General features: G+C 41.8%; 1 protein-coding gene across 1 annotated transcript in view; it reads left to right on the plus strand.

The window, feature by feature from the left end:
• Positions 1-16,173, plus strand: part of LOC122673615 (T-cell activation Rho GTPase-activating protein-like) — a 40,895-nt gene extending 24,722 nt beyond the window's left edge. Inside the window, exons 8-11 of the mRNA XM_043871542.1 lie at positions 324-510; positions 1,703-1,841; positions 13,756-13,925; positions 15,717-16,173. Coding sequence (XP_043727477.1) covers positions 324-510; positions 1,703-1,841; positions 13,756-13,925; positions 15,717-15,893 — 673 coding nt within the window. The 3' untranslated portion in view covers positions 15,894-16,173. The remainder of the gene's footprint in view (positions 1-323; positions 511-1,702; positions 1,842-13,755; positions 13,926-15,716) is intronic.
• The last annotated feature ends 1,285 nt before the right edge of the window (positions 16,174-17,458 follow it).

Genomic DNA, 17,458 nt, shown 5'->3' on the forward strand with positions numbered 1-17,458 from the left:
ATCTTATTAATACGGAATGCTTGACCATTTTACACCTTCTGAATACACGAAATCGTTGGAGATGAAATCCATTGGTCTAAAAAGAGATGATAAAGAACCAATCTGCCAGCGGTATGATCTTAAATACAAACACATAACTAACCAGAGCAGTTCTTACCTGGCTCAGGAATTAAATTTGGTGAAACATTTTTGTGTGCATTCATGCCTGGAACTGTGAGAATGGACTGTGGACATGGTATAAAAAGAAGTACTGTGTTCTCTGTATTTCCACTTACTGAGCAAAATGACTCGCTTTATTGATAAGTGCCTTTTTCTGTCATTAGGCTTCTAGACCAGCTGCCAAGAGCCAATGTAGTTTTTCTGCGATACCTTTTTGGAGTGTTACACAACATTGAGCAACATTCCTCATCCAATCAGATGACAGCTTATAATTTATCAGTGTGTATAACCCCAAGCATTCTTGGTCTGCTTAATTCTGGCAGCACAGCATTCGAAAACTTCACCAAGAAGGTAATGAGAGCTCTCATTTTTACGCCTTGCAGGGCAGAGTCCCCATTTCGAACCTGAAGTCTGTGGTATTAACTCTGGTGAACCAGTTTAAAGTGCACATTTTAATTACACTGCCTTGGACTGGCAGAGGCCTGCTCTGGTTGGGCATGGGAAGGTGTGTTGCAACTGAGAACAGTCGAGTCACTTCTCCTTTGCCATCCAAGAGATTAAACAATAGAGAGATAAGAGTAGGATGGTGTGATAGAGAAGAACCTGGCTTTGGAGTCTGAGAACCAAGATTCAACTCTCAGCCTAATCACTGAGGGGTGTACAAACCTCCAAACTATGATTTCACCATTACACAATGATGACAACACCCAATACATCTGGTCAGTCTCGGCACATCTTAGGCGGCCTGGGCAATATGAGCACCCAAGGTTCCACACATACCGGCCTCACTCTGCCAGTTCTGGCTCATTCAGGAAAATACTTGGCTCCTATTGTGTCTCTGCTAGAGGATGAGGAGGCTAGTAAAATATTTCAGAACATCCTGACAGAGCCACAACATGCCTAAGAAGATCACAGCTCTTTTCCAAGCTCCCCTGGACAGCAAGTGTGAGGCAAGGCAATGCAGTTAGACAGACAGACATGTTTTCTCTCCAGATGCTTTCTTCCGTCACAAACCCTGCCACCCCACACAGAAACCTCTGCTACCCACGTTTCAGATAGTTCTTCACTGAAGTGAATTTCAAAATTTGTGTTGCATTTGATGCTTTATCAAGTTTAATGAGATGCTATATATAAATTCTATCTCAAGAAAACTAGAAAAAAGTTCAATAAAAATAAACAAAACTTAATAAGAAAATATACATTTTTGTCCCAAACATCCTATGTAGGCTACTTAAAAATCATCCTAGTGTTAAGCATGTAGCAATCATTACAAAATTTTAGCTATCAGACTAGGCCACATATTATAACTTTAGTCCACTGACGAAAAGAATTTTAAAATTTGTGCCCAAAGTACTCTTGAAAGGATTAGTTATTTCTTAGAAAAAGCTGATGCATATATAATATATATATATTTTTTAAATCAAGTGAATTTTTCTGACTTCTTTTGCATTTTTTGTGAGAGCCAAGATTCATGTCTGAAATGTGATTTACTATTAGGCCATATGTACAGTAATACCCCATTTTTTGCCCCTCTGTGTTACAGATTTCTTTCATACAATTTCTCATTGAAAACTGTCTCAAGATATTTGGAGAAGATATCACGTCTCTCTTTGGACCGAAGTCAGTGAGTTGTGATAACAGTGATATCACTGACGTCACTGATAACAGTGAGAAGGTTGCAGGTACGTGAATAATGTAACTGGCTTTGATGCAAAAGACAGCAAGGCTGCCAGGGTCAATGGGAGATCTTGGAGTCCAAAGCACATTCTAAGGGCAGTAATTTCCATCCGCTCCAAGACATGGGAAGTTTCCCGCTTGTGAGATCAAAGAAAGGATAAGACTGTTCTGATTTCAAGAAGCTGCTAATACAGCTTTAGAAGACATCATGGTTCGGTTCAGTTCAGTTGCTCAGTCGTGTCTGACTCTTGATGATCCCAAGGACTGTAGTGACCCCAACTCCTTGGGGTCAAGGGCTGCAGCGTGTCAGGCCTCCCTGTCCATCACCAACTCCCGGAGCTTACTTAAACTCATGTCCATCGAATCAGTGATGCCATCCAACCATCTCACCCTGTCTGGTCCCCTTCTGCTCCTGCCTTCAATCTTTCCCAGCATCAGGGATTTTTCCAATGAGCTAGTTCTTTGCATCAGGTGGCCAAAGTATTGGAGTTTCGGCTTCAGCATCAGTCCTTCCAATGAACACCCAGGACTGATCTCCTTTAGTATGGACTGGTTGGATCTCCTTGCAGTCCAAGGGACTCTCAAGAGTCTTCTCCAACACCACAGTCGAAAAGCATCAATTTTTCAGCACTCAGCTTTCTTCACAGTACAACTCTCACATCCATACATGACCACTGGAAAACCAAAGCCTTGACCAGACGGACCTTTGTTGGCAAGGTAATGTCTCTGCTTTTTAATGTGCTATCTAGGTTGGTCATAACTTTCCTTCCAAGGAGTAAGCGTCTTTTAATTTCATGGCTGCAATCACCATCCGCAGTGATTTTGGAGCCCCAAAAAATAAAGTATGACACTGTTTCCACTGTCTCCCCACCTATTTCCCATGAGGTGATGGGACCAGATGCCATGATCTTAGTTTTCTGAATGTTGAGCTTTAAGCCAACTTTTTCACTCTCCTCTTTCACTTTCATCAAGCGGCTTTTTAGTTCCTCTTCACCCTCTGCCATAAGGGTGGTGTCATCTGCATATCTGAGGTTATTGATATTTCTCCTGGCAATCTTGATTCCAGCTTGTGCTTCTTCCAGCCCAGCGTTTCTCATGATGTACTCTGCATATAAGTTAAATAAGCAGGGTGACAATGTACAGCCTTGACGTACTCCTTTTCCTATTTGGAACCAGTCAGTTGTTCCGTGTCTATTTCTAACTGTTGCTTCCTGACCTGCATACAGGTTTCTCAAGGGGCAGGTCAGGTGGTCTGGTATTCCCATCTCCTTCAGAATTTTCCACAGTTTATTCGAGCGTGATCCACACGCTCGAAGGCTTTGGCATAGTCAATAAAGCAGAAATAGATGTTTTTCTGGAACTCTCTTGCTTTTTCGATGATCCAGTGGATACTGGCAATTTGATCTCTGGTTCCTCTGCCTTTTCAAAACCAGCTTGGATATCTGGAAGTTCTCAGCTCACATATTGCTGAAGCCTGGCTTGGAGAATTTTGAGCATTACTTTACTAGCATGTGAGATGAGTGCAATTGTGCGGTAGTTTGAGCCTTCTTTGGGATTGCCTTTCTTAGGGATTGGAATGAAAACTGACCTTTTCCAGTCCTGTGGCCCCTGCTGAGTTTTCCAAATTTGTTGACATATTGAGTGCAGCACTTTCACAGCATCATCTTTCAGGATTTGAAATAGCTCAACTGGAATTCCATCACATCCACTAGCTCGGTTCGAAGTGATGCTTTCTAAGGCCCACTTGACTTCACATTCCAGGATGTCTGGCTCTACGTGAGTGATCACACCATTGTGATTATCTGGGTCATGAAGACCTTCTTTGTACAGTTCTTCTGTGTATTCTTGCCACCTCTTCTTAATATCTTCTGCTTCTGTTAGGTCCATACCATTTCTGTCCTTTCTTGAACCCATCTTTGCATGTAATGTTCCCCTGGTATCTCTACTTTTCTTGAAGAGATCTCTAGTCTTTCCCATTCTGTGGTTTTCCTCTATTTCTTTGCAGTGATCGCTGAGGAAGGCTTTCTTCTCTCTCCTGGCTATTCTTTGGACCTCTGCATTCAAATGGGAATATCTTTCCTTTTCTCCTTTGCTTTTCGCTTCTGTTCTTTTCACAGCTATTTGTCAGGCCTCCTCAGACAACCATTTTGCCTTTTTGCATTTCTTTTCCACGGGGATGCTCTTGATCCCTGTTTCCTGTACAATGTCACGAACCTCCGTTCATAGTTCATCAGGCTCTATGTCTATCAGATTTAGTCCCTTAAATCTATTTCTCACTTCCACTCTATAGTCATCAGGGATTTGATTTAGGTCATACCTGAATGGTCTAGTGGTCTTCCCTGCTTTCTTCAGTTGAAGTCTGCATTTGGCAATAAGGAGTTCATAATCTGAGCCACAGTCAGCTCCTGGTCTTGTTTTTGCTGACTGTATAGAGCTTCTCCATCTTTGCCTGCAAAGAATATAATCAATCTGATTTCGGTGTTGACCATCTGGTGATGTCCATGTGTATATGGTGATGTATGGCAATGTCTTAGGTTAGGGCTTTTCTCGGGACAGTTCTCTTTCTCTCTCTCTAGCTATCCCACAGTCCAGGTTGCTATCTCACATTAGCTCCCTCAGATTGCCCTCGGGGCATTCAGGCCCGGTCCTTACTCTAAGCAATGCAGCCCTTGCCTCCCGGTTCACCCTCACTTGCTGGTGGTGGATGCCAGCGTCTGGGCTACTTTTCTGCTGGGAGTTGCCGTTGGGCACATAATCTGTGGGTTTTATTTATTTATATATTTATTTTTCCTCCCGGTTATGTTGTCCTCTGAGATTCCAAAACTCCCCACAGACCCGCTATGGGAGTGTTTCCTGGTGTTTGGAAACTTCTCCTCTTTTAAGACTCCCTTCCCAGGACGGATCTCTGTCCCTGCCTCTTTTGTCTCCCTTTTTATCTTTTATATTTTGTCCCACCTCCTCTCAAAAACAATGGGCTGCCTTTCTGGGTGCCTGATGTCCTCTGCCAGCATTCAGAAGTTGTTTCGTGGAATTTGCTCAGCGTTCAAATGTTCTTCGGATGAATTTGTGAGGGACAAAGTGGTCTCCCCGTCCTATTCCTCTGCAATCGTAGGACCACCCCTGAGACTTGAACTCTCGAGTCTATCTCCACAGCAAGCTCACTTTCCATTCTGCTTCAGAGCCAGGCTGCGAATGGAACGGGACTAAATATTCATGTGTTTGTTTTTTTTGTTTAAATCGTTCCCCTTATTATCCCTGCTACCCTGCTACCATTCCAATATTGTCCCATTGATAGTTCTTTCTCTGAATAGAATGTCTCACTAATTTAAGAAGTATTGGGGCCAGAAGAGAAGTTCTACTTAAAGTATTTTTATTCTCATAATTGTTACTCTATACCCACAAAGTTTCAACATTTCACTTTTTAACATTCAAACCTAATTTGAACATGAGGAAACACTAACCTAAATCTTGTCAGGATTGTTTAAGAAAGATGAGGTTATAAAGTTAACCTGTTTACCAGTCCCTGGCAACCCACTCCAGTATTATTATCCGGGAAATCCCATAGACAGGAGCCTGATAGACGCCAGTCCACAGCGTTGCAAGAGTTGGACGCGACTGAACAACTGAGCACCATACTTTTCGTGGCTACAGTATGTACGTTTATTGGTCACAGAGCCAACAAGAACTCTAACATCAACCAATGAGGATTACGAAAGGGCCATCTAGGCCTGAAAATAAAAGTATAGGGCTTAATGTCTATTTTGCTTTCCATCTATGCTCATAGGGTAGCTGGACGTATAGCTTTGTAGCAACTGATGGAGCGTTCTTCCTGAGCATTCTTATTAAAGCTGAACAATGAATGAATACATTTGGAATCCATGAATACCTTTGGGTAGTTTTAGAAATAAAATAATCAGGTTAAGAGCAGGGACACCAGGGTGCATAAAGCAACTCAACCCATATAAACATGTATCCTTTTAACATTTGTACATATAAATGAGGAGAATCTCTTCCTGAATTTAGGAATGCATTTGCTTCCTTCATCATCTCCTTTTAAAATGATGGCGGTATGATGTCAAGGCAAGAAGAGCCTAAGGCAAAGTGATGACATTCCTTCAGGAATGCACACCTTCTGGAGGCTGCAAAATCAAATGGAGAATGGGGGTGGGGTCTGCTTGTGGGGGAGCTGACTGATGTCTAGGCTGCCTTAGGCCCTTTGAAGAAGGGAAATTACCTTTATTAAGGCTGCTATGTGGCATGTCTTGCATGGAGTAGTACATTATGTTATGTAGTCCAGCGAGGTGTAAGTGTTGCAGGAAGGGGGACCCCTTCCAGGGCCCGAAACTGGGCTCTTGTCTAACACTCGGAAATGAATTGTCCGAGGACACACATGCTGACAAAGCAAGAGATTTTATTGGGAAAGGGCACCCGGGTGGAGAGCAGTAGGTAAGGGGACCCAGGAGAACTGCTCTGCCGCGTGGCTCGAAGTCTTGGGTTTTATGGTGATGGGATTAGTTTCCGGGTGGTCTTTGGCCAGTCATTCTAATTCACAGTCTTTCCTGGTGGCGCACGCATCGCTCAGCCAAGATGGATGCTAGCAAGAGGGATTCTGGGAAGTGGACGGACAGGTAGTGTCTCCTCTCGATCTTTCCCGAACTCTTCCGGCTGGTGGTGGCCTATTAGTTCCGTATTCCTTATCAGGATCTCCTGCCATAGAACAACTCATGCAAATGGTTACTGTGGTGCCTGGCCAGGGTGGGCGGTTTCAATCAGTGTGCTTCCCCTAACAACTCCCCCCTGAGAGACTTCATACTCAAGATGCTTCTTGGGAATTGGGGCGGAGGTCTCTTTCTTCTGTAACTTCTTCCTGCTGTGCCTGGGCGTAGGCCTGCCTAGCAGAGCAGAAGTCTCTCTCTACCTGACCTAAGTTGGGGTGTTTTATATCTGAAACCAGCTTTTACTTTTGTAATAACAGCAACTTAGTTTGAAACTGTCAGCTCCTCTCAGAGGTAAAATAGACAGGGGCCAAACAGGAGACCTAACTGGATGGTCATCACTGGTCCCCAGAAACAGGAGGCACTGCTGGGATGATTGGCTGGTGGTCAAGCAACAGAGCTGTGTTCTAAGAATCTTATGTTTAGTCTGAAGTTACCATCTTCCACCTGGGTGGGGGCTCTAGTTCTGTAGAAGAACTCAAAAGACATTGTTATGCTTTTTTTTTTTTTTGAGTAGGAACCAGGACCCGTCTCAAGGCTGTACCACCATTTGATTGTTTCCCCTCTGTTTCTGTATTTTTTTCCTTCTCTGATTGGCTGTTGTTTGAATCTACCCTTTGGAACTCAGGGAAGGTCAAGGAGGCTGAATAAAGCCTATATTTTACAGTACAGCAGATCTGTAGTCCACAGTTGCCACCCCGCAAAGTCCTGTTCAGTTTTATTTAGGGAACAGGGCAACTATGACTGTGATAACTTTTTGTCAAAATGGGGCATAGGACCGCCTCAGCTTGGAGAAGAGACACTGAATTGGTAGTATTCCTGAGTTCCAAGTCTTAGATCTGAGCCTTGTATGATTAAAATCTCAATCCCTTGGTCTGCCATTTTGTTGTAACATACCCAGTTAGTAGTAGCTGGAGAAGGGATAACTGGAGTTTTGATAGACAAAGTAAATCTCTTTCTTTTAGAAGAATAGGCCTGAAATCCAGTCTGGACCTGGCACTTCAGGGAGACTTGTAGCCAGGTGGCCAGTTGCCTAGTTTTATAAAAAGTAAGGTAGAAGTTACTAGCTTCCAGCAGACATTGTTTTGAGAATGGTGGCATCTAAGCCTGACACGACTCAGAAAACTCAAGTGTTTAACAATACAATGTCTAATCTGAAATTACACCCATAGTAACACCTGGTTATTTCCCAGGATGTCTGAACCATAGCTGAGTACTCTATTTTGACTTTTAATTGTAAAATTTTTTCTTTAATAGCCAAAGTAGATGGCACCATTAATGATGTCAGTGTTTCTCTAGGTATGAGAAGATGCAAGAATTGGGACTCATAAAATCTCTTGAAAAGATCTAACTATCTGAAGGCCTGTTCTGCCAGTTTTTTCCAGAGCACGGAACACCTCATTCTTGATCTTCACCCTGAACTCCTTTCAGGGCTGTTGAAAGTCAGCAGTTGCAGTGGCCATGATATAATCGCTGTAAATGTAGATGGCAAGTGTCAGTCTTCAGTTAGCAAAGCCCCTTTTTGCTCACAAACTTGACCACGACTTTGAGGGGGGCATTTCATGACCATTTTATCCCATGGTGCTGAGAATGTCCATTCTCAGGTTTGGCAAAGATTTTGTCGACCAGCCTCTCAATGTGCTGTTACTGGATTAGGCCATGAAACAGTATCTAAAATTCTCTGGACCACCTGTCTTACTAGCCTCTTGGTCCAGGAAAACATTCCCTCTTGTTGCTTTTTCTCATATCTAGAGTTACACTGTCATCATCATCGATTTCATAAGGAACTATATATTATTCTATCAGAGGCCTCAGTCACACATTTGGCACTGTAAGAAATAGCAATTCTGTAAAACAGGTGAAATACAAAGAACGTAGCCAGCAGTATTAGTAAAGTCACAAGTAAGACCTAAGAGCTTCTATTAGATGTAGCCCAGTATATCCCAGGTCATCTGACTTATTCTACTCTGTACAAATCTTTATCTTTCAGGGAAATTATTCATTGGCACCACCATCTATAAGGCACATAGCCCAGTTTTCTAGTGTTGCTAGACTGATTATCCTTAGTATGATTTAATTGTTTTTAACACAGAGGAGACTTTAAACCTAAATTACCATAGCTTAGTGTTATCTATATAAATCTATCTCATAATTGTGGGAGATTTCTTTTTCTTTTGCTAAAACCTTTTTTGTTGCTCTGATTGAGCTTGAGGAATAGGAAAAGGCTCAAATTTATAGCCAGAGTCAGAGTAGGTATTATTAATTGGCCCAGTGAGGGGATCCCTTCTGGTAGTATCATAGTAACCTGAATATGACTATAATTTTTCCAAGTAAATTTCCTCAGGGCCAACCAGTTAGAGTCTTGTAGTAGAGAAATTTACCAAGGTAACCCAGAGCTAGACACAGATAATGGGCCACAAACCCAACAATTGGATTGATTTTTAAAACTAGCATAGTGTCAGGCCTATGATAGAAAAGCATTTGATTTATATACAAAGGTCTAAGAAGTCAAGAGAACACTATAAAGGATCATACGAATCAGGTCCAGTATCTTGGACAAGCTGGCTACCTCTGATGTCATTGTCTTCTCATCCTGGTGTACTGTAGTTTTTCTTGTTTGAGCATCATTTTAAGGTGAGATCAGGTCAGCTGTCTTCTCTATAGACCAATCCAGTGTAGGGGCCTTTGGAAGTGGGAATTAATCTAAGAGTTAATTTCCCTTCAGTTTCATTGTGCATCAGCTAATTAAGAGTACCTGACAAAAAGTCTTTCCATCCAGGTTGGAGACAGTCTCTTAAATTACGTCTTTTTTCAGTCCTGGTTGCAGGTCATGAGGCATCTGATCTTCGTCCAAAGATAGATTACTGAGACAAGCTTCAGAAACAAACTTTCACATTAATATCACATAACAGAATTGATCATAGACTTTTTGTTTTGCTGAAACACTTATAGGATCTCAGACTGAACTTTTAATATAAAACAGGACTGGGAAACTCACACCAAAGGCTTATCACAGATTTTGCCTAACAAATCTAGGTGAACTCTTTTCTTTTAAGGTCTCAAAAATTCCTTGAGATTTTTGTACCTGTTAGTGAGGTAACCTTTTTAGATCATTTGATAAACTTACTGGAAACTTACGAGTTTTAAATTTCTGGAGGAGTCAGACAGAGAGAAAATATAATTGTTTTGTTTATAACATGTAATTTTACCAAATTATTTTTATAATTAGTTTAAGAGGAAGGTTTTTTCTATTCCCGGAAAACACACAATTTAAACCTGTAATTTCTCAGATAGAAACCATAAAAGTTATAAGCATATTCGCTGGTTCATTCAGTCCTTTGTTAACTTTTGTGAAGTCATCAGGTTTTTCATCAGAATACCAAGACATATCAAAATGTTAAGAACTCTATATACTTTCTAGGATATCTGTATTAGTAATTTTTCATACATTATAACATGAGCGGATTTATTACTCATTTGATAACCTTTTTCATGTAATTTAACCAACCAAATAAACAGCTTAATATCTCTCTTTGGGATGTTTCAGGGGCCCTCTGAAACACCCCAAAGTTAGCTAGATGTCAAAGAAACTTCAAAAGAATTCAATTCAGGAAGTTTTATCGAAAAGATCAATTAAAAGCTTTAGAACATTTGGTCAGATTCAGTCAATGTTGATGGGTGTATCATTTAGCTTGTTGATATGTCACAGTGGGTGCAAATACCAAGGCTCAAGGTCTAGTGAAAGTCAGCTCCGCCATCTTGGACCTAATTAGCTCTAACCAGTTTTCTTATGACCGTGTCATTTTTAACAAAATCTATTTATTTAACTAATTGTAATCTAATTTTAGAAAATCTTGATCATGCATAACTCTTTTTAGTATTTTTTTACTCTTTTTTTTACTGAAAGCACACTTCCTGCTTTCCTTTAGCAACCAAGAGCTAACTTTTATATTAGCATTTTATAGATTGGTGAGCATAAATACCAGTGATAATTTCTAAAACCCTTGCTTTTTAAAAACATTTTAGGATGGCATCAAACATTATTTATTTATAGTCTCAAATCTCTTTAGTTTTTCTGTAAAAAGAAATCAGTGTTTAGTAGTAAGTGTTTCAAAATCTTATTTCATTTGGAAATGACCTAATTATGTAATAGACTTTCAATTCTTAGTTTAGCATAACCCTTAGAAATTCAAGTTACGCCAATCTGGGGAGACTATTGTAGACAGATATTTTTAAAGAATAATTATTCTTAATAGAGTTTATATATAAACTCATACCTCATTTACATGTTTTAGACGTTTTTTCACTCGAGGTAATTTCTTTGTTGACAAACTTGTAATAGGTGTAATATTTAACTTATATTAAACCTAGGTACAATGAAAATATTCTACTTGATGTTAATTACTCTAAGACATGTCCATATTAGATAGGTCAACAAAAAACATTAATATCAGGTATTTAATACTGAATATTTCCCAGTTCACCCGAACCTGGAATTTATTGTTTAATTTAGAATTATTTGATTTGTAAGCGCTTACCTTTTTTAAAGCCAATTAAATAGAGCTCATTTACAAATTAGCCTAAAAATATTACCCAGAGACAAAAACATACCAAGACATATTTAGACAGACACACTGCAAGACCTAGCTTCATTTTCTAAGTTTGGTCATGAATTAGATATTACAATATAAAATTTACTAGTTTATAAAAAAAGCTGAAATAAATAACATTTTTAAAGGCTTTTTTCTTTTTTCGTTTCTCAGTCTCAGGAGTTAGAGATGGTCTAGATAAGTGTTCCTGAGAGCCCTGGTCTCAAGGCACAGGGAAAGAAAATCAAGCTCTAACAAAATGGTGGCAGGTCTAAATGGTAGCCAAACAAAGCAAAATGGCCATCACAAATCACAACACAGAACAGAGTTAAAACACACACATATAAACCAGGCAGTCCTCATCAGACACTCTCTTAAATACAAGAATACAGTCTCTCAGAAAACCTTTTATAGAGACACAAAACTTCAGATGTCTTCAAAGATTTCAAAAGGAGGAAAGGAAGCCAGGTTGAAAGAAGGGGGAGGAGGCGGGAAAGGGGGGCAAAAGGGGTGGCCTTACAGACGTCTCCTGCCACCTGCAGACACCCAGGCATTACGGGACTTTCCCCTGGGCTTCCAGAAAAGGGAGGACTGGAACTCGGCCCTACCAGAAACCAGACCAGAAAATTCGAGTTCTCTGCCAAGAGGAGGTGATCAGTCTCCAATCCTCAGCTCAAGCTGAGCCCCTTCGACCAGATTCCTGCATCCAGGACCGGGGGACTAGAAAAACGGGAAGGATAGGAAGGGCTAAGGAGAGGAAAGAGAGAGGGAAGAGAAGGGAGATCATAAAGTCTCTTGTTCCTTACCAGTCGGGGCACTCTGGCCAGTTGTCCACGTCAGGAGGAGACCAGGGACAAAAGGGTCCCAGTTGCGGCCGCTGGGTCTGGTCCATTGGCAGGCAAGCTGGCCCCTGAGTACCCCGAGTGGTCAGGATGTCAGTCTCAGCGAAGAAGATGTCCCTTTGTGGTCGCCATTTGTTGCAGGAAGGAGGACCCCTTCCAGGGCCCGAAACTGGGCTCTTGTCTAACACTCGGAAATGAATTGTCCGAGGACACACATGCTGACAAAGCAAGAGATTTTATTGGGAAAGGGCACCCGGGTGGAGAGCAGTAGGTAAGGGAACCCAGGAGAACTGCTCTGCCGCGTGGCTCGAAGTCTTGGGTTTTATGGTGATGGGATTAGTTTCCGGGTGGTCTTTGGCCAGTCATTCTAATTCACAGTCTTTCCTGGTGGCGCACGCATCGCTCAGCCAAGATGGATGCTAGCAAGAGGGATTCTGGGAAGTGGACGGACAGGTAGTGTCTCCTCTCGATCTTTCCCGAACTCTTCCGGCTGGTGGTGGCCTATTAGTTCCGTATTCCTTATCAGGATCTCCTGCCATAGAACAACTCATGCAAATGGTTACTGTGGTGCCTGGCCAGGGTGGGCGGTTTCAATCAGTGTGCTTCCCCTAACATAAGTAGCATCATTTATGTTAAGTTTGAGCAAACTGAAGCTCAAAGATCTTCAGGTAACTTATCCCATTAGGAGGCAGAATGGGAGCCTTCTGGTTCTCTCACCCGGCACCACAAGTGGCTGACCCACTTGAATGGACATGGTGATGCACTCACTATGTCTCAGAAAAGCCAAGTGGATGGGCATTTTAAAACATGTGGTTACATTCTTCTGTTTATTTTTCTACAACTTGGCTCCTCTATTGACTTCTGTAGCTGGCTATTTAAGCAGGTTATTTAAGGAAATATTAAGCAGGTTTATTGAGCAAATATCAGGAAAACATTTATGGCTGGGCACGAGAAACTTTGAACTCAATTTTTCATTGCTGATCACTCTTTCTTGGAAAAGCCCTTCATTGCATTCCTTTGACAGGGGCTGTTGGTAGTTAAAATTCATCTTTGGGTTAGCTGAGGAAGGTGTTACAGAAAAATGGCCACCTGTAATCTTACCACATAGTCTGCGTTTAATGACTACTTCCCAAGGACCGTGAGGGCAGGAAGTCATCCTTGGAGCTGACTGAGGGGTGTGGCCTCCCAGAGAAGAGGTCCAGAGGCTGACTGAAACCCCGGGGTCAGGCAGGATGTCTCATGAAAGGCGATTCTCTTGATGAGAGAAAATTGGGCATGACTGGGTACTCAGAAAGCCAAACAGGAAATTGAACAGAGGGAGGAAACTTACTACAAAAGTAAATGATAACCAAATGCTGCTTGATTTGAATGTTAAATATGTTTGGCTTTTAAAATGAGATCTGATACCAGAATCCACTGATAATACTTAACTTTAGGAAACCTGTATAGCTACAGGTTAAGTGCCTCATGACACAGGGCAAAGGGAATAGACAGCACTGTCTGGGGAACACTGTCACAGGGAGAATCAACCCTGAGTCTGATCCCGCCTCTAGGTTTAACTACTGGTTTGCAGAATATGGGGAAGAAGAACATGTTAACACTACAAGGAGGCAATTAGTCTGTTTCAGAATGTGGGGAATTCTATATAACAAATGGTTCAGTTTCTCTCTTTGAGCCACTGCAATGAACATGCTGCTGACTCTAAGGGGTGGAAATCAGGCTAAATAAGCTAAACTACTACTAGTGAAAATCTCTCTCCTATATTCGATTCAGACAAGAAGACAGTTAGCAAGAGTTCTGTCAAAACCTGGGCCTTTTGGTGTAGCTCCAGGACTCGCGAGGACAACCAACACCCACCTCTACCACCCACAAAGCCAAAACAGCTCTTTGGAGCTCCTCTTGAGGATGTATGTGATAACGACAGCCTGCCCACCCCAATTCTGGTAGGTCTTATTTTGGTTTTCTGTAACCCTCCTGAGGAGGGGAGTTCTGAGAGATCAAGTGTTCTCTTCCAAATCTACCCCCAAATGAAGAAGTCTGGCTTTGTCTGATAAGTTTCATAATATTACTTCAAAGAATAAGGTCTGATTTAGGTACTGCAGAGTTACAAGGCAAATACCAGATGAAAAGGTACTCTCATCCATTCCACTGATTTCAACAAAGACCCACCTATACTGGCTCAGGCCAGTTAAAATGGACTCTGTAAGGTAAGGGAGTCAGAGAAGGCGAGGTTGGGAGAAAGCATGAGACCAGCACTTGACAGGAACAGATCACCTTTAACAAGGCGAGAAGGGGCAGCAGTCAGAGGAGTGAGCTGCTGCACCACCCCAAGAGAAGAGTGAGCATCTACAGGCCTGTATGTGGAAAGCGACTGTCCTAAGGGGGCCTGTTCGCCAAGGTTGTTCAGAGCAGTTCTCTCTCACACAGCTGGGGCAAGGAATTTCGGAGACCGGCCAGAGGCTGGGACCAGCTGGGAGCTGGGCGTAATCAACCTAATGTCCATGTTTTTCTTCGGGTGACAGTGTTCTTTATTTTGCATAGAATGGTGGGGAGGACCTGGAGGGGAGTTTTAACTCCAGGCTATTTTGAGCTGTGTAACTTTCCTTCAGACTCTGTGTGTAAGAATCTCTGAGGGTCCACTTCATCCTCAAATGGTCTCCTGGTCTCCTCCCTTGAAGTCGACACTCGTCTCAAGTCTCCTTCAGCTGAGTCTACTCCGCCTTATGACTCAAAATGTCTCACACGGATTTGATTTGTAACTCAAGTGTTTAAGCATAAAGTACTCATCCTCTGGCAAAAATGAATCATTTGAGCCTGACAGAATGTGTCAAAAGAAAGTCACAGAGTTTGGACTGTGCTTTATCAAATTAGTGTATTGAACTGTAAGCATTAACACTTGTTCACTGTCCACTATCTCTCCAAGCACTACACTAGATGCAGGGAATTTTATGGTAGATATGAAGAAATTTGTCATCCAAGTTATGTGCTAGCACTACCCCAGACCTGTGTCTTTCACAGAAAATTTAGGGGGCAGCTATGATTATCATCACCCCCACTTCATAAATGAAAAACAAAAGAGCCTCACCCAAGTATGTGCTATGCCTAAAGTCTCACAGTGGATAAGTAGCAGAACAGATTCCACATTCCTTGAAAAACCTGGCTCCAATATCTGTTATCTCTCTACTCTGCAGACAGCAGAGGATATTAAAATACAGAAAAAGGAACTAGAAAGGCTGATGAGAAAGAAATGTGGTCGGAGAAGGAGGAGAGGCATATTGAGCCTGATTTTGAGGGGAGGGAATACAGGAAATAGGAATGAATGGGGTGGACAGTCCCTGAAAGGGGAATACACAAATGGAGCATGAATATGGCAAAAAGATTTCCACACTTAGGGAAGAGCATCTATAACAGGGAATAATGAGAAAGGAGCGGTGAAGGAGGAGAGGGTGAATCTACAAAGGCCTCAAAGCAGAGACGTTTAACACGGTAAATTCACTAAAACGGAAAGTCTGATTACACAAGTGTTTAAAATGTTTCAGGGTATGAATGCCAAATCGATTGCTGGGTAGAAAATATATTTAGAGACACTGAAGAAAAAATTTCAAATTGACTTCGGTCCAGTTCTAGCACTGTACCCTCATACACCACAGCTCTGTCGAAAGAGGAGCAAGCTTGTGCTCTGGGCTTGTAGATATGAAACGTCCCATACTTTTCTTTTCTTTCCTTCCCTATAGAATATGCTTTCCTACATCAATAAAAAAGGGCTGTTTACAGAAGGCATCTTCAGAAAATCTGGCAAAATACAATCATGCAGAGCCCTAAAGAAGAAACTAAATTCCGGGGACAAAGTGAACTTGGATGATGAATCCATTCTTGTGGTAGCATCCACCTTAAAGGTAAGGAAAGTTTGAGCCTTATCCACACACAGAGGAAATCTGAAGCTGTATGACTGGTCCTTCTTTATGACTGCCCAAGAAACATAAGAGGCGTAAGAGAGGAAGGATTTGAAAAAGTGAAAAACACTTCACAAAGCCAAAATTGAAGGAAGGTACCCCAAAGATGATAAGCCCCACATATTAGATATTTTCCTTTTTCATTGCACATCTTGACTCCTGAACACTCCATGCAAAAGAATAATAATAAATTTCGAAATACACACTTACACATAGAGTGTTTACCAAAACAAGCTTCCTGCTTTTGATGACTTCCTCATCATCTTTTAACGAAGGCAGCATTTCCAAAATAAAATTTACATTAAGCTTTTGGAAATACTTAACAGAAGTAACTTCCCAAGGGGCTCAGACAGTAAAGAATCCGCCTGCAATGTGGGAGACCTGGGTTTGATTCCTGGGTTGGAAGGATCCCTGGAAAAGGGACTGGCATACCGACTCCAGTAGTCTTGCCTGGAGAATCCCATGGACGGAGGAGTCCGGCAGGCTATAGTCCATGGGGTGGCACAGAGTCAGACACGGCTGAAGCAACTCAGCATGGATGCAAGACAGATGGTTACTTACTGTGGTAAACTCCTGTGTGTGTGTGTGTGTGTGTGTGTGTGTGTGTGTGTGTGTGTGTGTGTTAGTCGCCTAGTCGCGTCTGACTCTCTGTGATCCCATGGACTGTAGCCCACCAGGCCCCTTGGTCCATGGGATTCTCCAGGCAAGAATACTAGAGTGGGCTGCCATGCCCTTCTCCAGGAGATCTTCCTGATTCAGGGATCGAACCTGCATCCCTTGCATCTCCTGCATTGGCAGGCAGGTTCTTTATCACTAGCACCACCTGGGAAGCCCATTTGTCTTACAGGGAATCAAAAAACGCTTAGTGAGGCCACCAAATCCTCTGATCATTTCACCATCCTTCCTTCCCCTGTCTCTCAATGCCTTTTACTTTAAAATTAGTGTAGGGATGACTCCACCATTTGTTCCTCCTTTGATCTCTCTTACCATCTTCAACACCCTTTGTTAATATTTGTATGTTTAACCCACCACCCAAGGTTACAGTTACATGGTAACCAGTTTTTATTACATGCCTCATCTTATAAATCTTATTTTTAAAGTGAGTGCAACAGTCAAAATCAGTTTGGAATTTTGAAAATTCAATAGATTCATACCAAAAATAGACTGAGTTTGAAATGATACAGCTAAATCACAAGTGTATAGTTAAATTTATACCAGGGTAATAATAGAACAGTAAAAAAATTTAATCAATTCATCTTGATACTTGTTAGCAGCTATGAACAAAGATATATTGATGTAGTAATAACTACAGACAGGTTATTAAAATTACCTTAGAAACTAAACATATGGTCTTTCCTTGTCCCCTATTAATGTTCGATTGTATGATAACAGCAACAGTGCAGATACCACTTAGAGCCGACCCCTACTGCACGTGCACCATAATAACACACACTAGGTGTGCAAACAGCAAGTAGAGCGCTACCCTCTGTAAGGTGCACCCTGGGGACTGATTTGAGTTCTGA

The sequence above is a fragment of the Cervus elaphus genome, chromosome 17 (assembly GCF_910594005.1).
Source record: "Cervus elaphus chromosome 17, mCerEla1.1, whole genome shotgun sequence".
NCBI lineage: Eukaryota > Metazoa > Chordata > Mammalia > Artiodactyla > Cervidae > Cervus > Cervus elaphus.